The following is a 21699-nucleotide window of genomic DNA, read 5'->3' as shown; positions in this document are numbered from 1 at the left end:
TGTTTATTTTTTAAAATTTAATTTTTTTAATTATAATTTTACAGTGTTGAGCATAATCTTGTATGTCTTTACAATTTAAAAACTCCTTGAAAAAGTTTTTTTTTGCAATAACGGACCCTATTTGCACAAATTCATAAAAGCGGACCCTGGTTGAAGGAATGTGAGTAATTTTTTCACAAATTTCACGAAAAACGGACCTTTCACAAAATGTCTGGACAGACCCCTGGTAATTCGAAGCTTCTTCCAAAATGCGAGAAATTCGCGAATTTTGAAATTGATTTATAGAATGCGCGAATTTCTCGCAGTAATAATTTTTTAATGCGAGAAAAGAACAAAATAGGCGAGATTCTCGCGCTGTAGTGAAAACACTGCTTGATAATACTATGAACGTTAAAATATAATCTCAAAAACGGGTTGAAAAAATTGTATTCTGATTTATTTATTACCCATTGGCAAAATGGGTCTTGTTTTGGATTTGATGGCGTTCGCGCACTTTTCCACTGTGTTCAAGAGTAATAGTAAACAGTGCGCATGCGTTGCTATGGCGACCGCTGCTGTATAATCTTTTTATTTTCACTTGCAGGCATATTTAATGTCTTTGCATCATAATAATTTTCGTATTTTTATATTTTTTTTATTATTAACGTATAATGACTGGCTTGACCGTGATTTCAATATAAATATGAATACTGAAGAAGGAAAAAGTACGTCTTGAAGCACGTACATAGGGCAGGATATGAAAACCAATCCTACGACAAACATGAATTGAGACAGTTTTTGCAATCCATGATGATTTGAAATGTTGTGACGTTTAACGGAGTCAATTCAGAAAGAAAAATCATCTGACCAATGCAGGGATCTGTTTAAAAGAAATTTGGGTCCATTAACGGACCCTTCACAAAATATTTTAACTTAAAAATGGACCCTTCACAAAATAATTTATCTTTTAATCGGATCCTTCACAAATTTGTTTATCTTCATTATTGTTTTGTTACTCGAATAAATCCTTACAAGGGAGGGGGGAAGACAGACGGATGTAAACAAACTAAGTTTTGTCTTCGGCAGACGCTTTTTCCTTTATTCGTCCGAAATGAATATTCTGCGTTCAGCAGTATAGGCTAAATACCAAATATTTATATGTTGCATCTCTAATTTAGTAGCAGCAATTGCTGTTTATTTTTTAAAAGTATTTTTTTTTAATTATATTTTTACAGTGTTGAGCATAATCTTGTATGTCTTTGCAATTTAAAAACTCCTTGAAAAAGTTTTTTGCAATAACAGGACCCTATTTGCACACATTCACAAAAGGAGGACCCTGTTTGAAAGAATGCGACTTGACGTTTATTTTATATTCACAAATTACGAGTCATTTTTTCAAAATTTTACAAAAACGGACCTTTCACAAAATGTCTGGACAGACCACTGCAATGTGATCGTAATTTGGCGATCACAACTTTTATTTTTTTTAAATCATTATAATTTATTTATTTTTTGCCGTACATAGCTTATTATAATGCGCCTAATATGACTGGGTGATGTATCGGAAAATATCGATGTTATGTAATCATCGCCGACTCGATGTTTGGATTGGCAATTTTTCAAAGCATCGAAAATTAAGATTTACCGATATATGTGGATGTTTCGCGATGTCTACACGCGCGATGATGAGCATTATTTTCGATATCCAGGGGTCTGTTTAGAAGAAATTTGGGTCCGTTAACGGACCCTTCACAAAATATCTTTTCATAAAAACGGACCCTTCACGAAATATTTTAACTTAAAAACGGAACCTTCACAAAATAATTTATCTTTTAGTCGGACCCTTCACAAATTTGTTTATCGTCATTATTGTTTTGTTTCTCGAATAAATCCTTACAAGGGAGGGGGGGGGGGAAGAAAGNCTAATTTAGTTGCTGCAATTGCTGTTTATTTTTTAAAATTTAATTTTTTTAATTATAATTTTACAGTGTTGAGCATAATCTTGTATGTCTTTACAATTTAAAAACTCTTTAAAAAAGTTTTCGTTGCAATAACGGACCCTATTCGCACAAATTCGCAAAAGCGGACCCTGGTTGAAAGAATATGACTTAACGCTTATTTTATATTCACAAATTACGAGTAATTTTTTCACAATTTTACAAAAACGGACCTATCACCAAATGTCTGGACAGACCCCTGATATCTTTCGACCATGAAATGGATGAACGCTAGCTCGAGCGATGGGCTTTTTTCTTCTTTTATTATTGATAGTAATGAACTAAATTTGAGATAGGAGGGGGTACATGGGAAGTTACGTGCATTATAGCTCCAGCTGTTCATAAGTTTTTTTTTTAAATTTATTTTCAATGTATCATTTTTTTATTTTCAATGTATCGTTTATTACAAGAATATAATTGTCGCAATTTATCAATCAAAAAGTGCAAGAGTTCGAAATTACACAATACCAAATTCAAAATATTAGTGTAATGAAATATCGCGATACATCGAAATATCGTGATGTTAGAGTGAGTGACGATACATCGCGATGCTGAAATCTTAACATCACCAGTCTTAGTGCCTAACATATAAAAAAAAATCTCAGTTTCGAATTTTTGTTGTTGCTGATGTTGATTTTTCATTTGCACGGTTGTATTAATGTTATAATTTAAAAGCTTTCTAGTTCTATTTTGTTAAAATAATTTTTCACTACACTGATAAAAGACGATTTCATACAGTTATCATAACTTTTTCTTACTTAACAAGAGTTATTCCAGATTGAAGTTGTGAAAAATCTAGTTATAATTTTTTGAATGTGTGAAAATAAGGTTCTGTTTTTTGTGAGAAAAAAAAACCTGTCTTTCAGTGAGTTGCAGTTATAAAATTATGAGTTAAAGACGTCATCAACAGCGTTTTTTAAACAAAAAAGAAAACAATTTTGTTAAAGGATTTTTAAACACCAGTTGTTTCAATGTAATATTTTGTGAAAGGTACGTTTTTGTTGGAAAATATTTTGTGATAACCATTTAAACGATAAACTTTTTTTTGAAGGGTCGGTTAAAGAATCCGAATTTCTAATAAATTAACCCCTGTTATTACAAATTATGAAAGATAAATCTTTTTTTTTTCTTCGTTGCATACAGAAAATTAATATAAGAAGTTAAAAAATTGTTATTGCGATCTATTTAAATAGACATATTGGGTATTGACTAACCTTTGATTACATTGTTAAAATTTTCATTCTAAAATTATGGTAAAATGACTGACAGCTGTCTGTCCGTCCAATTAACCGTAAAGTTTATGGTCAAGAACATTTTTTCCCCCTTATGGATTTGAAATCATTTACAAAAAGTATGGTTATAAAACCACGAATAAAAAACTATCCGGTTTTTTTAGCCATTTACAGCTAGCATTTTTCAAAAACGTAAAAAAAATAAATAAATATATATTTAACATAGGAGATCGGTGTTAGGTGAAAGCAGTTAATAAACCCTTTTTCTTAAACTTAGCAGTTTGACTATAATTTTATTCATGGTTGTTTGACTGTTTTGATTAAATATGGTAAAAATAACCATTCAATAAATTGTTATTTGAAAAAAAATTTCTGAGAAATTTCTAACAGTGCAGCTGATTCACTTACACAAACTCGCTGTTAATCGGTTCCACATTTTCTTACTCTGAATTACCTATTCGTTGACATGCGTGTTCACTATCTCTTGCCACAACAGTTTTCTAAATCCATGACATTTGTATTTTGAGTGCAAATTAGTCGTCCAATGACGTGGCTATTATAAACATTGCATATTTCCTAGCTTTTTATAATTCCCTTAATTTCAAAAACTTCTAACCATTTTTAATCATTTCTAGTCTTTTTCTGAATAAATGAAACTGATTTTTAATGTAAGTATTTGACGCAACGATTTTATTCACAGATAAAAAAAACTCACGTACTCCGCTTACTGGAATTTAAGATGGTTATTATAAAACACTATATAAATAACGCGTAGCATTTTTAGAAAGTGCTTAAAGGTGCTTATTTTTGATTTACGTTTTTTAAAAGCCCTTAAGGGTGTTTTTTTTATATGGTGTTTGCAAAAAGTACTTAATTTTTTATCTTTTTAGAAGAGATTTTTTTCTTATCGATCTGCCGTATCGATTGTCGTTCTAAATTACAAAAAATCATGATTTTTATAATTTTCTTTGGAATATTTATCAGAAACTAGTTATTTTATCATGATTATGAAAATGCATTTGAAAATGATTTTGAATTTTATTGATTTTATGTTTATAATTTAAGAACTTCAAAACGATAGAAAAAATAATTTTTGTTGCTGCACAGAGCCTAGTTATGAGGTTTTTTTTTTTTTTTTGAAAGGGATTAAAAATATTTTTTGAGTGCTTAAAAAGTACTTAAAAGCTGCTTATTTTTTGATGAAAAATCTGACTACGCACTCTGATATATATATATTGTAAAAACTTACATATAAAATTATTTTCAGGAGCTGCTATTGGAGGTGTCTGCCTGGTTGCTTTGCCTGCAGCAGTTCTCTCTTTCTTAGGATTTACAGGTGCCGGAGTAGCGGCAGGATCTGTTGCAGCCGGGATTCAAAGTGGTATAGGGAATGTAGTAGCTGGCAGCGTATTTGCATTCCTGCAAAGCATTGGTGCTACAGGTGTCTCTGCTGCGGCTTCTACTGGCTTTGCTGCAATTGGATCAGCATTGGGAGCTGTGATTGGATTTCTCATCTAATGCAAAATGTGTTCCTAATGATTTAATCTTAAAAATGCAATAAATTTTTGCATCTCATTATGTGTGTGAGAGTATTTAACTGGGTAATTTTAAGTAAAAGCATACAGGCATATAAATACCCAACCATGTTACACAACAAAAGTTTTATATAGTTCAAACTCTTCTTATAATTGATGAAGCTTATATTTTCTTGATACGCCTTTGTAATTTAATTTTTATTTTAGATTATTATTTGAGAATTAAAAAAAAATTACTTTTGAAGAACATCTGTTTTAAGAATATGAAAAGAGATTATTTAGTTAGATCTTTGAATATTGTGGCTGGTTTTGCAGCATATAGAGCAATGATCACTAAGGAAAGCCTTCTTTGTTAAAATGAACCGCTAGACGAATTCTTTCATGTTGATTTCTTTTTTAAATAAAAGAAAAAAGAAACGAACCTTCTTTCCTTCTGATGGCAGTGAATAGTCGCCAACAACCATTCAATGGCAGGGCTCAATTTTCTCTCATTGTTCATCCTCAAGTACAGCTAAGCAATACGCGTTAAAGAAGTTATAATTTGATAAACAAAATAAAAATATCTTGTGTCTAAAAGTATCACATGTGCAAACTAAAACAAACGCTGGAGAAAAACGTATTATCTCTCCTTATATAAAAAAAAAAATCACTTTCAAAACCAATCAAATGATTGCCATAGTAACGGTTGCCACAGATACACTTTCTTCAAGTAATGGAGTTTAAAATTGAATAATTTTGTGAGCGATTTGTTTTTTACCGATATGGTTGCAGGGTTACATTTAAAGAGAGCTTAAATTTGCCATGCTACTTAACTAGCAACAAATGTAATTATTATAATTTTTGTAGATAAGTCAAGGTTTTTCCTTTGACCATTTTTTCGAAATAAATACTTTTGTATTTTGTCATATCTTCAAGATTCTCTCTCTGTTTTTGTTTAATGTTTGGATTTATTATTTTACTAGCTGAATATGCGTTCTTCGTATGGGGTGAAAGTAAGAAAAAAAAATTAGTTTTGTGCAATACTAAAAACATTTTACAGAATACTGAAAGACGTATACCAACTCAATAAAATTAAAACGATTCCAATTTTTTTTATTTTATATAATCTTATATTTTATCATTCTCGGTGGCTTTAGGTTATTGGATTTAACATACTGTTTTTACTAGTTTATTCCATTAGAATAAAGATAAACTGTATTCAATATCATTTGGTGCGATGATGTTGCTAGTGGACAACTCGGGGGGCGACAATCAAAATATTCCAGTATCGAACAATTTTCTGTAGTACTTATTCTTTCAGGGGCTGTAAAAAAATTTCTTACCATAATATCTACATCGAAACTGTACAGTAACGGTTACGAAATAAACTAATATCATTGTATTAAATAAATAATCCGAAGAAACTGAAGCGATAAGGATATTACTTGATTAAAAACTTCATACGATTCAAAAATAATATATAAATAAAAGAAATAACAGTTGACAGGTTTCAAGCATTTAGAAACAGGCACCCATTTTCAAGACTTGCTGGACGTGAATAAGATGAAACATACCGTCAGACTTTGTGCAAAGAGGGGTGACTTAGTGCAAACTGTCATCTTTTTCAATTACTAGCATTATAATAATTAAAAGCAAAAAATTATGCATGATTTGTTATCTCAATTGCTAAGACTTCTAAAGTATAACCTACCTTCCTGGTCAGGATTACGAGAACTTCTTCAACCGAGCAGACTTTCCAGCCTCCGATTTTGTGACGTTAATAAAATTTGAAACTGTTTGTCACTTGTGCTCACAATTTTCGAAGAACGATGATATTTACATTGCCAGTTCTTGGTAAACCATTAGTTCGTTATGTTGACAACTCAAATCAGTTGATATAAAGCTTAAAAAAATACCCCTAGATGGCACGACGCAAAAATTGAAAAAATGACAGTTTGCACAAAGTCACCCCATCTGACGGTAAGTAGCCCTTGTCATCTGGGTTGGGTTCAAAATTGCAAGGCTATAGAGTTGAACATTGATAGTCGTAAATTTAGAATCGAGTCGGCTTTTCGACGCCGATTATAAAATAAAATATAAAACAATGGGCGGTTTAGAGAAAGCTTTATTTTTATGCTGTTTTGTTTGAATGCTTTAATTTTATAATTGATATAAGTTAATGCTGTTAAATTCACTTTTTCAAATTAACTTAGCCCAGATTTCTAAACAAGGTTCTCGCAAGGTCAGGGAATTTGAAATGAGGATAAAAAGTCAGGGAATGCAATTTAAAATTTTGCAACAAACTTTAAATGACCAACTTCAATACTAAAGGAAACAATAAATATAATTTATTTTTAGAAATATTGAAATTTGTATGCATAATTCGTTAAAAGAAGACCCTTAACTTTAAAAAAATTTCTTGTTTCTAATTTTTTCGCATCTATAAACATATTTGAAGTTTATATTGAGTTTGTAAAAATAAGCATAAAAAGAATAATGAATAATAATTTCGGTATAAATTAAGTTTGGTTTCAGTCTCAAAAAAGTTATAAAATGGGTGATTATATGACAGATGTGACTTAAAATAATTTCCATTGGAAATTTAAATTTTTTCAACAATGCTTAGATTTGTAATTTCTATACCCATTGTGTGTTATAAAATAAACATGTTAAACCTTTGCTTCACAAAATTTTGTTCTTTAAAAAATGTAACGTTAGTCATATTTTGATGTAAGTAAGCTTTGTTATTAATGAATTAAAAAATGCTATCAGGAAATTTGTTGAATTTTTTTTAAAATTAATTTTAAATAGTTTAAATTACTCTGACATTTTTTTTGCTGTTAACGGATTAATTTTATAGTTATTTCTTCCTTGAATTTTATTTTAGACAATATGTACCATTTACAAAAAATATGTACCATTTGTTGTAAATTTGAAGTAGTTATTTTGAATCAGAACATATTTTGTGTTTGATTATAAATTTAATAATACTACGACAAAAACTCAAATATGCTATTTTATTTACGATTAAATTATACATTAAAAATTAGAAAGATACATCTTTCCTAAAAGTGTTAAAAAAAAAAAATGAAACAGATTTTTAAAGAATGGCAGACGAAAATACAAAACACAAATCTGTCTGGAAAAGAACGAAGTGCATGACGTAATGCGTGACGTTCAGACACCTCTAGGCCAATAAGGTTGACGCTCTTCTAAAGCTTCAAGTGAAAGGGGGTTTCCCTATTTTAAAAATCTAGACGACACGACGCGCTCATCCAAACATTTAGTTAGATCTTATTGGCAGTGTAAGTACAGATTTTTCTTATCTTTTCAATATTTATTTTCCTGGAATAAACCAATATTTATAATGAGAAAGGAGAATATTTAAAATTTACTTTTTTCGGAGATCTCCAAATCGGGGTCTATAAACTTCGATGTTTTTTACACTAATAAGTAAGCTACGGCTAAATAAATTTGGTTAATCAGATGCAGGATTTATTTTTTGTTACTCTAGAAATGGAATGCATAAAATGAATATTGTACTCTTTACAAAGCATTATTTTAAGCAATATTATTCGTGATCGGGAAGTTTTTAAATGAAATAGTATTAATTCCATCGTGAAGTAAAATGATTAACATTATAATTGAATCAGAATTAAATTCATAATAATGATATTAAGTTGTGTAATAAGCTATTACTGTAAGTTAAGTGGTATAACGATAGGAACGGTTTTAAATCAAATAAAAAACTTTCAACATAGTTGCTTCAAATTCTTTTTATTGCATGTTTTTGCAATTTTTTTTAATTTTAAAGTTATGTTTCCGCATTATTTAGATTTATATCATTAATTAGCATTACATAATTCGTAGCATTGGTAACAGTTAACTTTATGAAATAAACATTTCTTACCTTTTTTTTTGTCTATTGATTCAATACAAATATTATTATGAAATATTTTAGACAAAACGCTTTTTCTATAAAAACACATATGAAAATAATGGATTTAAATTAAATGATTTTTTTTTAATTCATTGATTTAAGTCAAATGATATTTTTTAAAAAAATCATCAATTTAAAAATCTACAGAGTATTTTACGAGTTTGTTTGATTTTATTGATATTTTTAAATTTATAATTTAGCATAGACGTATGGTTATGTTAATAATTTACATTAGTACTTGTTGCAGGACTTTTAAAATGACATTTTGAAATTATTTTACAAAAGAGTAAATGAAAAATTTAAAAAAATAAAGAGAAGTTCTAATGTAGTTTTTTCATTATTTATAATATCTTTAAAAAATGGCTATTTAAAAGGTTTTTAAAAAAAAACATGAATGTAATGAACCATGAAGCACAATATTCAAAACTACAGTTATTTTAATATTTTTGAATCTGAAAGTAACATAAAAAGATTTGTTTAATTATAAATTCAGAATGTCTTTTCAAACAGTGAATTGTTATTTATTTTTTAATCATTGGTTAAATTGTGTTATTCAGTATGCATATATTTGTCAACCTGCAGTTCAGGCAAAGTATAAGGCAACTCAATTTACTTTGTCTCTTCAAAAAATTTTTTTTAATTTCAAAATAGAAAGAAAAAAATGAAAATTATTTTGTTATTTATTTAAACAGATTTTCAGACATAATACATTTTTTTTCTCCATTCTTTTAAATAATCATTTTTCTTGTATTACAACAAAAATTTTTTTATGTGGCAATATCTTTTGAAATGTATTTTTTTGATAATATTTCAATTACAATAATAATATTTAACTAATTATAAGCAGAATTTCTTATGGTACTTTAAAAAAAAATCGGATTAAGGTTTAAAAAAACAATTATTTAGTTGAAATTAAATCGAAATTATTTTCTAAACTATATTAGAAAAATAACGAACCTTGGAGCAAAACCATTATGCATTTTTACATTGAAAATAAAAAAAGAAATTTAAAAATAAACTTCTAAGTGTAAAATTCAGAGGAAAATTTTTTTTCCCTCACTTTTTTTCTTATTTTGTACAATAATAATATTCACAAATTTTAATGACTATCTGAACATGGTTTTGATGACGTTCTATTTTATTAAAAACAATTATTAGGATCTTACACGTTAAACTATTTTAAACTATTACACATTAAATTATTTTATAATGATACTAGATGAATGCCCGATCTTCGCATGGGGTGTAAAAACAACTACATTTTAATAAATTAAAATCATCACTTAACAACACATTGAAATAATGAACAAAACATCTAGATGAAAAGTGATTTACTTTATTTAGCAAGATCTGACTTGCTCGAAGATATATTAAATTTTCAACATCAAGGCAATTTTCTCCTGTTCTTATACTTGCGAGAGGGCATGCATGTTAATAGGCACGTTCCAAATTTACTGATAAAAATACTTTGTACCTATATTAGTATGTTCGGTATCTAAGACAGAGTTCGTAATTCTGATTTTCCTGGTAAAAAAAAAAGGTCCCGCAGTTAAGAGATCACCGAAGTCAAGCATCACTGGCTGCGGTCAGTGTGCGGATGGGTCACCCCTTAGATCAGTCTGTGTAGGGACCGAGGGTGTGCGGTATGGGTCCTCGTTAAACTGTTCTATCATAAAGAGCTCGACTTCGTGTGCAGGTCGTCGGGCTACCAAAGCAGGGGAGCCATCCCCTTTGCAGAGGATTAAAATTGTGATGGTATGTCTTCGGATCATCCTCAGAAATGTTTCCCATACCGTCGCCAATAGCCCATTATGCAGCTCTAGTGTGACGTAAATGAACTACAACAACAACCTGGTAGAAAAAATGCTCTGTATTGAATTAAGCTGCATAGAAAATACAGCCTTTTTTTAAAATAAAAACACAATTATTTGACAACCATACATAAACTTAGCAAAATTAAATTAAAATACCCGTAACGGATTAGTATGAACCTTAAATTCAAAACAAAAGCTATTCTCATCAAAAATCAACAATTCTATGACAAATAGTCTCGTTTTTTTTTTTTTTTTTTTAAATTTATCTTCTTATATGTTTTTTTTTATTCATGCTTTTGTTAGTCAGATATTTCTAGACTTTATAGCCCTTATTTTTAAGCGTTTTATCGGAATGTTCCTGATTTTTTAAACTTTTTTAAATTTATTTTTGTTCAGAACCACCTACAATTTGGTTGAACGCGCGATATTAAAGGAATCATCTGAATTTTATTTTTTTAAATTACTTTCACTAGAAAAGAAAAACTCGACTTCTCAATGTGTAAACTATTAGCTCAAAAAGTGAAACCACATCTTCCTCTTTTCTTCAGTAGAATGAATTATTGTTGAANCATTGCGAGCTGAGTGCGGAATTCGTAATAACCAGCCATCTCTGGGATTCGAACCCGGTTGACCTCATTGGAAGGCGAATTCTCTATTCCCTGAGCCATCACGGCTCAGTTACAGGCACTTCATCCTGTACAGCAGCTAAGGTAACTTACTCCTAGGTTACTGAAGCGAGATCCGTTAAAGTGGACCCAGGCCTAAAAAACCCGCTTTACTAAATAAATAGATTTTACTTCAAAAAAAAATTTTTTTTTTAATTATTGTCATTTAATCAAAAAACTTCCTAGAAATTGAAGACAAATGAATTTGATAGTTTAGCTTTAATTATTATATAATTTAGGAAAATCAACTTGATATAAAAATCGAAATGCAATCAAATTGTTTTTAATGTGCCTTTAATTAGTTTGAAATTATTTATGTAGAATGAAAAAGTTATTAAATTTCCTTAAGAAATTGAAGACAAATGAATTTGATAATTTAGCTTTATGTATTATTTAATTTAGGAAAAGTAACTTGATATAAAAATCGAAATGTAATCAAATTGATTTTAATGTGTCTTTAATTAGTTTGAAATTATTTATGTAGAATGAAAACGTTATTATATTTCCTTAAGAAAAATTGTAACATAATTTATAAATTGAGTTTATACATAATTATAAAACATTAAAACTGTTTCTTTTATATATATTTTAAGAAGCTAATTAGTATTCAGTTTTTGTTTTGATTCCATTAAAATTTAATTAAGGTTTAAACATTTTTTCCTGAGTTCTACATTTAAATGCAGAAATTGAGATTCACATTTTTTTTTCATATTTCAAAGCATAAAAAGGAAGTTTTGGGGAAAAAACATAGTTTATTCAACCAATAAATTATTTATTTATTCATTTTTTAAAGATATTTGGTCCCGCAGTGGACTGATCGTTAAGACACGGTTCCCAGCAGATCACCGAAGTCAAGCATCACTGGCTGCGGGTGGGTGACCACTTGGACTAGGGACCGAGGGTGTGCGGTATTGGTCCTCGTTAAACTGTTCTACCGTAAAGTGCTCGACTTCGCGTGCAGGTCGTCGGGCTACCGAAGCGGGGGTGCCATCCCCTCCGCAGAGGATCAAAATTGTGATGGCATGTCTTCGGATCATCCTCAGGGATGTTTCCCAAACGGCAAAAGCCCATTGTGCAGCGTAAATTAACTACAACAACAACAACAATTAAAGATATTCGCTTGGAATTAAAGGCTCTGAATCAAAGGCTTAAAACTAAAAGTGAATTTTTTGTTATTTATAAAAGGGAAGTACTATTCCTGTAATATACTACACTATTGCGTAACCTTTTACGATAAACAAATTATGAACGTTATGTAACTTAATTTGTAGTTATTATAATATTATACTAATTATTGAAATTATTATATCAGTAAACAAGTTATATTTACTTATAAGCTTCATATAAAACAGTATCAGTCTAAAGTTTCAATTTATACGAGTATAATGAATAAAAGAATTTTATTAAAAGTTAACTTTGCATAACATAACTAGCAAACTGTTAGACGTACTATAATCTGATGTCATAATTTATCTTCTTTCTCTCTCATATATGTATAGAGAGAGAGAGAGAGCATATATATTATTTTATTATCTTCGTTGAACAGGCGACCCATTTTTTTTTTGTTTGGGTTTATGACTAATGTTTATTTCCGTAGCTTTGTAATTTTGAACCCAATCCAGAAGACAAGGGAACTCCTGGATTAAGTACTGGGAGAAATTTGTCTTTGTGAAGGACTTTTTGATAAAACTGAACTGCATTTGCTTTATATCGGAAGGAAAATAACGAAAACCTCACACTGTTAGCCTGACGGCTAGGGGACTCTAACCCAAGATCCGTTTACCACTGAATGGATTTTACATCAGCACTGTGGTTGGTGCAAGCCGGATGCGGATTAGATCAAATTATTAGACGCACTGTAGTGTTTCAATAATGACACAATTTGCACGAGTTTATAGACAACAATTTTATATTTAAACAGACACGTAATGGGTTTTTATTCAGGAGATTTTTTATAGACTTCCTATTTGTATTTATTTTTAACGTATTGTATTACAATGTTAACCCACGGACGTGTTATACACGGACGTAAATGTGTCATCACTATAGGGATTAAATAGTTATTTTTTTATATAAGTTTTACTAAGCCCAGAGTGTAAGGTGACAACAGACGCATGTCCACCCAGCATTAAAACGGTCGACTACCGACAATTTTACGGAGCTGGGTCGTCTGGTATGTTTTTGCTGGGTTACATCAACCAAGGACATCAACGATGTCTCCTAATTAGTGAAAGAACGCGCAAAGGATGCTGGGAAAGAAGGCAGCGCGACAAGCTTCGGTTAGGTAAGACAAGTTCGAATGCCATAGCTCATTTTTCTGTGTTTACTTTGTATCAGTCAAGTTTAGACGTGGATTTACATTTCTGTTCATTTACGATATCGTCATTAAAAAGGTATAACTTTTATCTTATATTTCACTTTTATCACATTATAGGTATGATAAATGCATTCACCAAAAGTATTTCAATTTTAAGTTTATCAAACTTTTTGATACGATGCCAGTGAAAAGATGTCTGTATTCCTTCGAAAAGGGAAAAAAAAGAAACATTTTTTAAAAAAAATATAAATCCGTACTTTTAATTCATTTGCATGAAAATGCAAGCGGAAATTATTCTAACAGTGAAAAATTGACTAGTTATTTCGAACAAAAATATTCTTAATTCTTAATGGTCTAAAATTTAGTATTAAAACCAAGTATTTTCTTGATAACAAATAGTGTTCTTAGTGATGAATATTGCCTGAGACTTTTTAAAACTTTTTTTAGTATTTCTTTTAAATAAAGGGTGTCGCTTATAATGGAGTACTAAGTACTGTTTCCAGATAGATACTAAATAAGTTTTAGGAATTTCCACTTGATAACAGTACAGTACTCAAAAATATCTTATTGTCTACCTGGAGATCGTAATGTTTTCCGCCAAAAATATGTTTAACAGTATAAAAATGTGGCTTATCATTACATTGCCTGATGCCCTTCATATATATGCTTTCTTGTTGATTTGAACTGCATTAATACATTACATTAATTTTTATTTAAGTCTCTAATTGAAGAGAACAGCTATGTTTATTAAAAAAAATTTAAATTGTTTTATAAAACAGTTGTTTTTATTTATATTATGCCACAACTATTGGAATATAGTTAGAAAAATTTAAAATTAAAAAAAAACTTTAAAAATTGGCCAGTTTCACTTTATAGTTAATGACACCTTAAAAATAAAGCATGGTGTTTTGAATTAAATTGTAATTAAATTTTGGTAAAAAGGTTTTTAAAGAATATTGCAAATAATAATTTAAACTTTTCTTGGATTGGTGGAGGATTTTAATTTATTTTCCTTTTGGGAAATTCCAAATCGGTGTATTCGCATGAAGTAACAGCTTTTAAAGAACAAGACAACAACAACAGATGCAACAACTGTATTTTTAAACACTGCTGGAAATTAAACTAATCATAACTTTATCAAAATTCTATATTTTCCTCAATATATTTTGTAAGAGTTACACAAAAACTTCTTCTACGCCGTGTTTCCTTTCAGTTTTCATTTGTGCCAACGTATTTAATATGGTTTATTTTAAATGAAAAAAAAAGTTCGTCAATGTTTCGTATAATAGTAAAAACATGGCACAGCGCTTGTTAAAATAAACAGATTGAATTGAACGAATTGCATTATTAATATATTTTTATAATTGTACATAATTTCCTTTTTTAACGAACGTTATCACGCAAGCGCTAACGCTATTTTTGCTTTGGATGGCGCAATCTTGTTACAGTAGTAATTGTTCTTATGTAAATATAGGGCCCGCTTTGGGAAAGATATGAGGATGATAATCTTTTATTTCTGACTAGACCGGCTTTTAAAAAATTGAAACTCTTCCTTTTATTTTAATAGATAAATTTATAATAATAAAAGTAGTGTTAGTGTATGCGCGTGTTCCTCTAATAATTCATTTAACCATTTGTGGTAGAACCTTGAAATTTGAATTGTATTTAAAAGGGAGAGTTTTAAAGTCAGGATCTGATTATAGCATAGGTGAAAAGAAGCACTTGCAAATATTTGGGGGGGGGGTCTAAACTATAGAGCCTCCCAAATATTAATATTTAAAATATTTCAATTTAAGGTGTTTTATGATTTCAGATTTGCACTTTATATAAGATTTTGCCTTGTTATTTCATTAAATTTTTACAATATTCTAATTTTTTTAGTAATTAAAGTAGCAACAATGATTTATTCAATGAAAAAATTAAGGTTGCATTTACATGATGCTCTAAATGCATTCCGTAATATGCACGTCACTTGAATAAATGTAATTAACCAATCAGATTCTCAATCGTTGGTGGCTTATTGATGTAACAATTGTTGTTTTAATCAATATCAAATATTCTAGTATAGGTGCTTGATATTGAAACTGTGGTAAAAAGTTTTTTTTATGAACTCCCTTCAAAGGCTAAGTATTGGAGAAACTTGTTTGATTATGGTAAATTTTGTATATACAATAGTAATAGATAAATTATATAAATACAATAGAATCATGAAAAATAACGTGGTTTGCTGAATATAATATGTAACGCTATTGGCAAATGCAAGAAATAATAATGAATAAAAAAAAGAAAGAAATTATTTAAAAAATTTTCAGTTGCACCGGCCTATGACTTTCAGTTTTATACATAATTTCGTAGTGTTGATTAATTTTAGTTGAGTTGATTAATTACTTATCTCCACTTACGAAGAACTGATATTCAGCTCGTTATGAAATAAAACGTATTTTATCTATGCAAAACCGATTGATATTAATAATATTGCATTTTGTTGAAACTACTACGAATAATTATCTCTCTTGTTATCTTCAATTATCTCTAGCTTGTTATTTATTTCATGTTTAAATTTCAATCACCTGTTTACATCCTTGTTTTTTTCTCGTCAAAATAGGTATTGTTACTTCATCTTTGGGACAATAATGGTTGCAACAAGCACTTTAAGTAAGTAAATTCATAAAATTAATCTTTCCCTTTTTTATATCACTTTTTTTCTTCCTTTTAATAGGAAAAGTAAAAGTGAATAATCGTATAGCAATGTTAAAGACATAAATAGTAATTTTTACGAGCCTTTTTAGCACTGAATCTGTCAATTAAAACTTTGACCGCTTTCTGATTATCTAGGGCTACTAAATTCTAATTGGTAGCCCCATTTAAAATTAAGTGCTGTATAAAATCATACATTTCCTTGTTTTCTGGTCGTTAGAAGTAATATTTGTATTCATTTTTTCGAGAATGGAAATTTACCGTTAATCAAGATTATTACCTTTTTTGATGAACTAGAATTCTTAAATCGTCACTGGATATCTGGTTTTTATGACAATACATGTTTGATTTATCATTTGCTTACCACTACCAGTTCAATGTATTGCCAAAAGCAACTTATCGTCAATCAAACTTTTGATTATTTTCAGAGTAGCTAAAACAATCCAGCTCAGCTCTGTGCTGAATGAAATTATGAATTTATCATCATCATACCATATTAGTTATCGCCATTATATTGCTAAAACAGATTTCACTGTCAATAAAAATTCCAAAATCTCGTTCCCATTAACTAAAGTGTTGAGATTTCTATTGGATCTTTGTGCTTGATAGAATCTTTTTCCAAGTTTTAATCGTCTCCAAACCAGTGCAAATTTTATGTGCAATTTAGAACATTTTATTTGCCCCTTTATTTTCAAAATTTAGTTATTTTACTTTGTAAAATTTAGTTTCATTTCAGATTAGTTATAGAAACCAAATCTACGTGTTTACCCACAATACAAATTAAAAGTATTTTCTAAACGTCGCAAACAAAATTTAGCTCCACTTTAAATTTTTACAAATCAACAGATACAAAACTAAAAAGAAAAAGAAAACTGCGTTTATGTTAAAAGAAGAAAATAATGCAATTTTTGTCAGATCTAAAAACGTAAAATGTTGGGCGCATCATAAACTTCTATCATAACTAAACATCCACCAGCAACTTTCGAAATTTATACAGGATTCGTAATTCGTAAGCAGTTTTCTAGATAAAAAATTTTTTTCCGATTTTTAATTTTTTATTCGTATACACCTGGTTTTCGTGTGTGCTCAGAATATCCAATTTTCAACGAATACAAGTTATAGATTTTAACAAGTTATACAAGTAACAGATTTTAAAATAATTGATTCGAATACTCGAAAGAGATTTGAATCCAACGTCTTTTGTTTTAATTGCACATGCTTGTAAAAATTTCCAAAACTAGATAGTTGATGTGTAGGGATTTTCTTGTTTCAGGAAACGTTCAGACATATTTCCTAACCCACGGGGCTCAACTATGGTGAAATCGTGTCCATGGCCTGAACCCCCCTGTAGAAATTAACCGCTTTTAAATTCAAAAGTTATATAAAATGTAAGCAAAACTTGTATAAGTTTTTGAAATATAGCCTTTTTTTCAATAAAAAAATTCTAAATAATGAATCTTTTATAGAATACTAATAGTAATACTATTTGCAACTAGGAAAAAATAAGGAATTCTTATTCTCATATTCATATAAATATAGCGTTTTTTGTTCTTTAAAGTATGTAATTCAAAATAAGTCAAACTAATTATGTTTTAGAAAACTTAGAAGTATGCGTATCAAAAAATAAATATTAGTAACAGACATTTAGTGTCTTTTAAAAAACTGTGCCCAAGGCCCTGGGCACCTTCGTGTGACAATAAGGCCCTGTTTTCCAGCAGGTTTCATTATTTATAACTGTTTAGGGAATTCTATCATTTTATGAAAAATAAACTTACTTTTACAATTTTACACTATCAAATCTTCATGGTGATGACTTCAGGAGAATCTTGAATCAGGACGTGATGAATTCATCTTGTAAGGGTGGATTGATTCACCTCTTTCGTCTGATTTTGCGAATGTTCGATTCCTACCAACAACACAGTAATCATATTATAGAATATTTAAAGAGTGAATTGAGGAATCATCCACTAATTTACTTTTGTATCATTTGATGCAAATGTAATTTAGTTATAAATAAAGTTAGTCATAATTTAGTTATAAAAGTAATTAGTCACGATTATTTGGAATTTTTCAAGATGGCGGCCAAAAAAAAAATGAATTTTGCACCCTCACACTTTTCTAGTGTGTCAAAAGAATTACTGCTACTTATTTAAGTACAAATTTTATTTCTAAGAACTAATATTATATTATTTACCAGCTTGAAGCACCATGTTTTGTTACTACACATAACTTTCTTTTTAAAGTTTTAATTGTTTTTCCAAATTCGTACCCAAAAGACACGTTTCTCTAGATTTTTAGTGCGAACTAAACCTGCAATCAACTAAAAAAATCCGTCCTCGTCCTTGTGTGAATAGGTACCACCTGTTTTCTGCTTGTTGCTCCTGTACTATAAATTAAACTAACAGTTATTAGAAATTTACTATAGGTAAACGGTAAAGGTATAAAAAAAATCTAAAAAAAACTTTTGCCGTAAATTTAGGGGATTATACAAATATTTTAATTCTTTAATTCGGTCCTTTTTTAGTTCGTAAAGTTTTTGACAGATGGCGCTACAAGTATTTGTAAGTCAAAGGAAAATATTTAAAAATCACATAACTTCGGTATCTTTCAATAAATGAAAATGACAACAATACATGACGAAATGTTCACCAACAATCATAATCACATTCATGTCTCCTAAGAGGATAAAAGTTGCATTTTCACCAAAAGCAGCAGGGAAAAGGGTAGGTCTTCCAGTTGCCTTAGTTTGGAAATTTTTTGAATTGAAGCTAGAAACTTTGCGAGAAAAAATTTATTAATTGATATCACTTGAGTTTGCTGCAATTTTTTTTCCATTAACTTCAATTGTTTTCCTAGTTTTTGAAAATTGTCTAGTAATAGCCCTAGAGCTGCTCAAGGGACTACTATCAATGGTCTGGGAAATATCACAGAGGATGATTCGAAGACATGCCATCACAATTTTGATCTTTTGCAGAGGAGATGGCTCCCCCCTTTAGTAACCCAACAACTTGGGTGCGAAGTATAGCACTTTGCGATTGAAGAGGTGAACGGGGCCGGGATAGCCTGGTCGGTAGGGCGCTGGGCCCATGTCCGAGAGTTCGTGGGTTCGAACCCCGCCGACCGAAAACTACCCGTGTGACTGATGCACGTTAAATCTGTCGAGTCGCAAAAATCCTCCATGTTCCCATAACAAATTAATACCTCTAGGGCAGTGTTTTCCAAACTTATGACTTTTGTGTACCCTTTCTAAATTTTTCGTAGCGCTGTGTACCACTAGTAAAAAAATGAATGTATTTTTTACTATAAAAAAATTACACAAAAGTTAAATATCACAACTGGCTGTTGACACCACTAATTATTAACTGTTAACTGCAAAAAAATGGCCAGTAAAAAAAGTACGAAATCGTAAATTTTCACGGCTAGATTTGTTTTTAAACAAAATTTTTTGAAAATTTCGTTTGTTGCAAGATACTTTGCATAAAAACGCGTACCCCTGGGGGTACGCGTACCTTTGGGAAAGACTGCTCTAGGGGTACTGGATTGGAGATCGATCGTTCTCTGATTCAGGTCAAAATTACGATCTGTGGATGAATGAATGGAGGTATGAATGGGTCAGCCCTATAAACGGGTGCAACGTAAGGTGTGGCAGAAGTCGAATTCTTGGCCATAGATAGCCCCACTGAGAAACAAGAAACACACACACTCTGCCTTAAATTTGCTCGGTTTCACCATGGCAAGTCGCATTAGAAACAACAACAAGCAGAGGTGAACGGGGAACAATAACTCGTACTCTCGGTCCCTTTGCATGCTGATCAAAGTGATTATCCACCCCTTCTCTCACCATAGCCAGTGACTGTTCAATATCAAAATTGTTCAATTGCATTTTAGTAAATAAACCAATTCAAATAGTTATAATGTAATGAACAATTTATTTTGAAGTAAAAAAGAAAACTAATTTAGACTTTTTTTCAGTTCTTGGAGCAAAAATAGCAGGAGGAGCAGCCGTATTTATTGGTGCTGCTACAGTTGCTTTGCCAACAGCTGGTTTCACAGCGGGTGGTGTTGCAGCTGGCAGCGCGGCAGCTGCCGCTCAGAGTTCGATAGGAAATGTTGCGGCAGGCAGTTTATTCGCATCACTTCAGAGTGCTGGTGTACTGGGCCTGGCAGCATCTACTAAGGCAGCTATTGGAACTGCTGGGGCTGGAATAGTTGGCTATTTCTCTAAACCTAAATAACATGACTGTATTTTTTTTACCGCAATCATTAATGCTTGTTAGGTATATATCTTTAAAGCTATTTTTCGAAAGTATTGTTGTTACTCGATATAACTCTTAATGCGAATAATATGCTATTTTTATAACTATTGTAAGTTTTGGAATGTTGTTCTTGATATTAGGTCAAGTTTAGGCTATCTTTAATTTTAAAAAAATAGTGGAAAACGTCAAAATGAAGAAAAGCCACAATTTTGTGAAAATGAAAAGCTTTTGTGATTTAAATTGTTTAATATTTTAAAGCTTTATTTCAACGCTGCCATTATCTGGGCTCATAAAAATTTGACAAAATTTAGGAATTATTTTGATATTTTTCATTTTGGGGGAAAACTCTCGTCTTTTTGGCAATTTTTAAAACAATTTATTAAATTTTAAATTAATGAAGTTATTGTCCGTTCTGAACCTTAGATAAGTATTTATTGTGAGATAATATATGTAGATTAAAATTATAGCTTTGTCTCAGGTGCAAGGCACTTAAAATGTGGCTTTTTTTTCCTTGCAAAATTCTGTTAGCTAAGTCTTCAACTATATTCTCAATATATGTTATTTACTTCTTTTCCTTTAATAAAATTATTTTATCTTTATCAATTTCATTGTCTTCGTATTGATTTAAGTCTAATATAATATTGATAAATTTCTGTGAAGCTTTATAAAATCCTAATAATTTTTAACTAAAAAAATACCAATTCAACAATTATATAAATTAAACGACCGATTCAATTCACGTCATTGAGTCCAAATGTCATGGAACTCGAACTTACCCATATAGTTTAATTTTTCGAAAAAATTAATTTTTATAAAGATTAATTTGATGTGTATTGAACGAAATTTTTTATTTCAAATTGTAAATTCCTCCTATTATAGTATTATTTTTATACTAGCCATACTGGACGAACAACTTTGTCACCTTTCATACTTATCTTGCACGACACATGAACTTCAATAGTAATTAAGCCAAATGCGCAAAACAGCTATATTTAAATAATCTAATTCTTCACCAATCCTAACACCTTATTCAGTTTTAATCAATTATATTGACCAAAAGGCCGGAATAGCTTGGACAGTAGGGCGCGGTGCCTATGTCCCAAAGTTCGTGGATTCGAACCCCGCCGGCCGAAGACTTCCCGTGTTGTAAAATGGTGACTGATGCACGTTAAATCTGTCGAGTCTCAAAGTCCTCCATGTTCCCATAACAAATCAATACCTCTGGGGGTACTGAATTGGAGATCGTTCTCTGATTCAGGTCAAAATTACGATCTGTTGATGAATGAAT

The 21699-nt window shown here is 30.2% G+C and overlaps 2 protein-coding genes across 4 annotated transcripts in view; one reads left to right on the top strand and one right to left on the bottom strand.

Annotated features, from left to right (window-relative positions):
• The window catches only part of LOC107454194 (trans-L-3-hydroxyproline dehydratase), a 48924-nt gene extending 30861 nt beyond the window's left edge, over positions 1-18063 (bottom strand). Inside the window, exon 1 of the mRNA XM_071184452.1 lies at positions 17931-18063. The gene's annotated coding sequence lies outside the window, so the exon portion shown is untranslated. The remainder of the gene's footprint in view (positions 1-17930) is intronic.
• Positions 7907-21014, top strand: LOC107454195 (interferon alpha-inducible protein 27-like protein 2A). Of its 3 annotated transcripts, none has more exons than XM_043051902.2 (3): positions 7907-8027; positions 16064-16113; positions 20128-21014. In XM_043051902.2, the coding sequence occupies exons 2-3, from the start codon at positions 16092-16094 to the stop codon at positions 20388-20390; spliced, it is 285 nt and encodes a 94-aa protein (XP_042907836.1). In that variant the 5' UTR covers positions 7907-8027; positions 16064-16091; the 3' UTR covers positions 20391-21014. The 3 variants fall into 3 exon arrangements, with proteins under 3 accessions (XP_042907836.1, XP_015926785.2, XP_042907835.1); XM_016071299.4 differs by lacking the exon at positions 7907-8027 and adding an exon at positions 13219-13425; XM_043051901.2 differs by lacking the exon at positions 7907-8027 and adding an exon at positions 13302-13534.
• Positions 21015-21699: the final 685 nt, after the last annotated feature.

This window comes from Parasteatoda tepidariorum, chromosome 8 (genome assembly GCF_043381705.1).
Source record: "Parasteatoda tepidariorum isolate YZ-2023 chromosome 8, CAS_Ptep_4.0, whole genome shotgun sequence".
Lineage (NCBI taxonomy): Eukaryota > Metazoa > Arthropoda > Arachnida > Araneae > Theridiidae > Parasteatoda > Parasteatoda tepidariorum.
The sequence above is the reverse complement of the archived record's forward strand: the minus strand, read 5'-3'. Positions and strand labels throughout refer to the sequence as shown.

Excerpts from the sequence above, each read along its gene's own strand:
- LOC107454195 (XM_043051901.2), top strand. The coding sequence starts at position 13,317 with ATGTTTTTGCTGGGTTACATCAACCAAGGACATCAACGATGTCTCCTA. Across the intron at positions 13,535-16,063 it reads ACGATATCGTCATTAAAAAG|GTATTGTTACTTCATCTTTG; the intron begins GTATAACTTTTA and ends TCGTCAAAATAG. Across the intron at positions 16,114-20,127 it reads GGTTGCAACAAGCACTTTAA|TTCTTGGAGCAAAAATAGCA; the intron begins GTAAGTAAATTC and ends ACTTTTTTTCAG.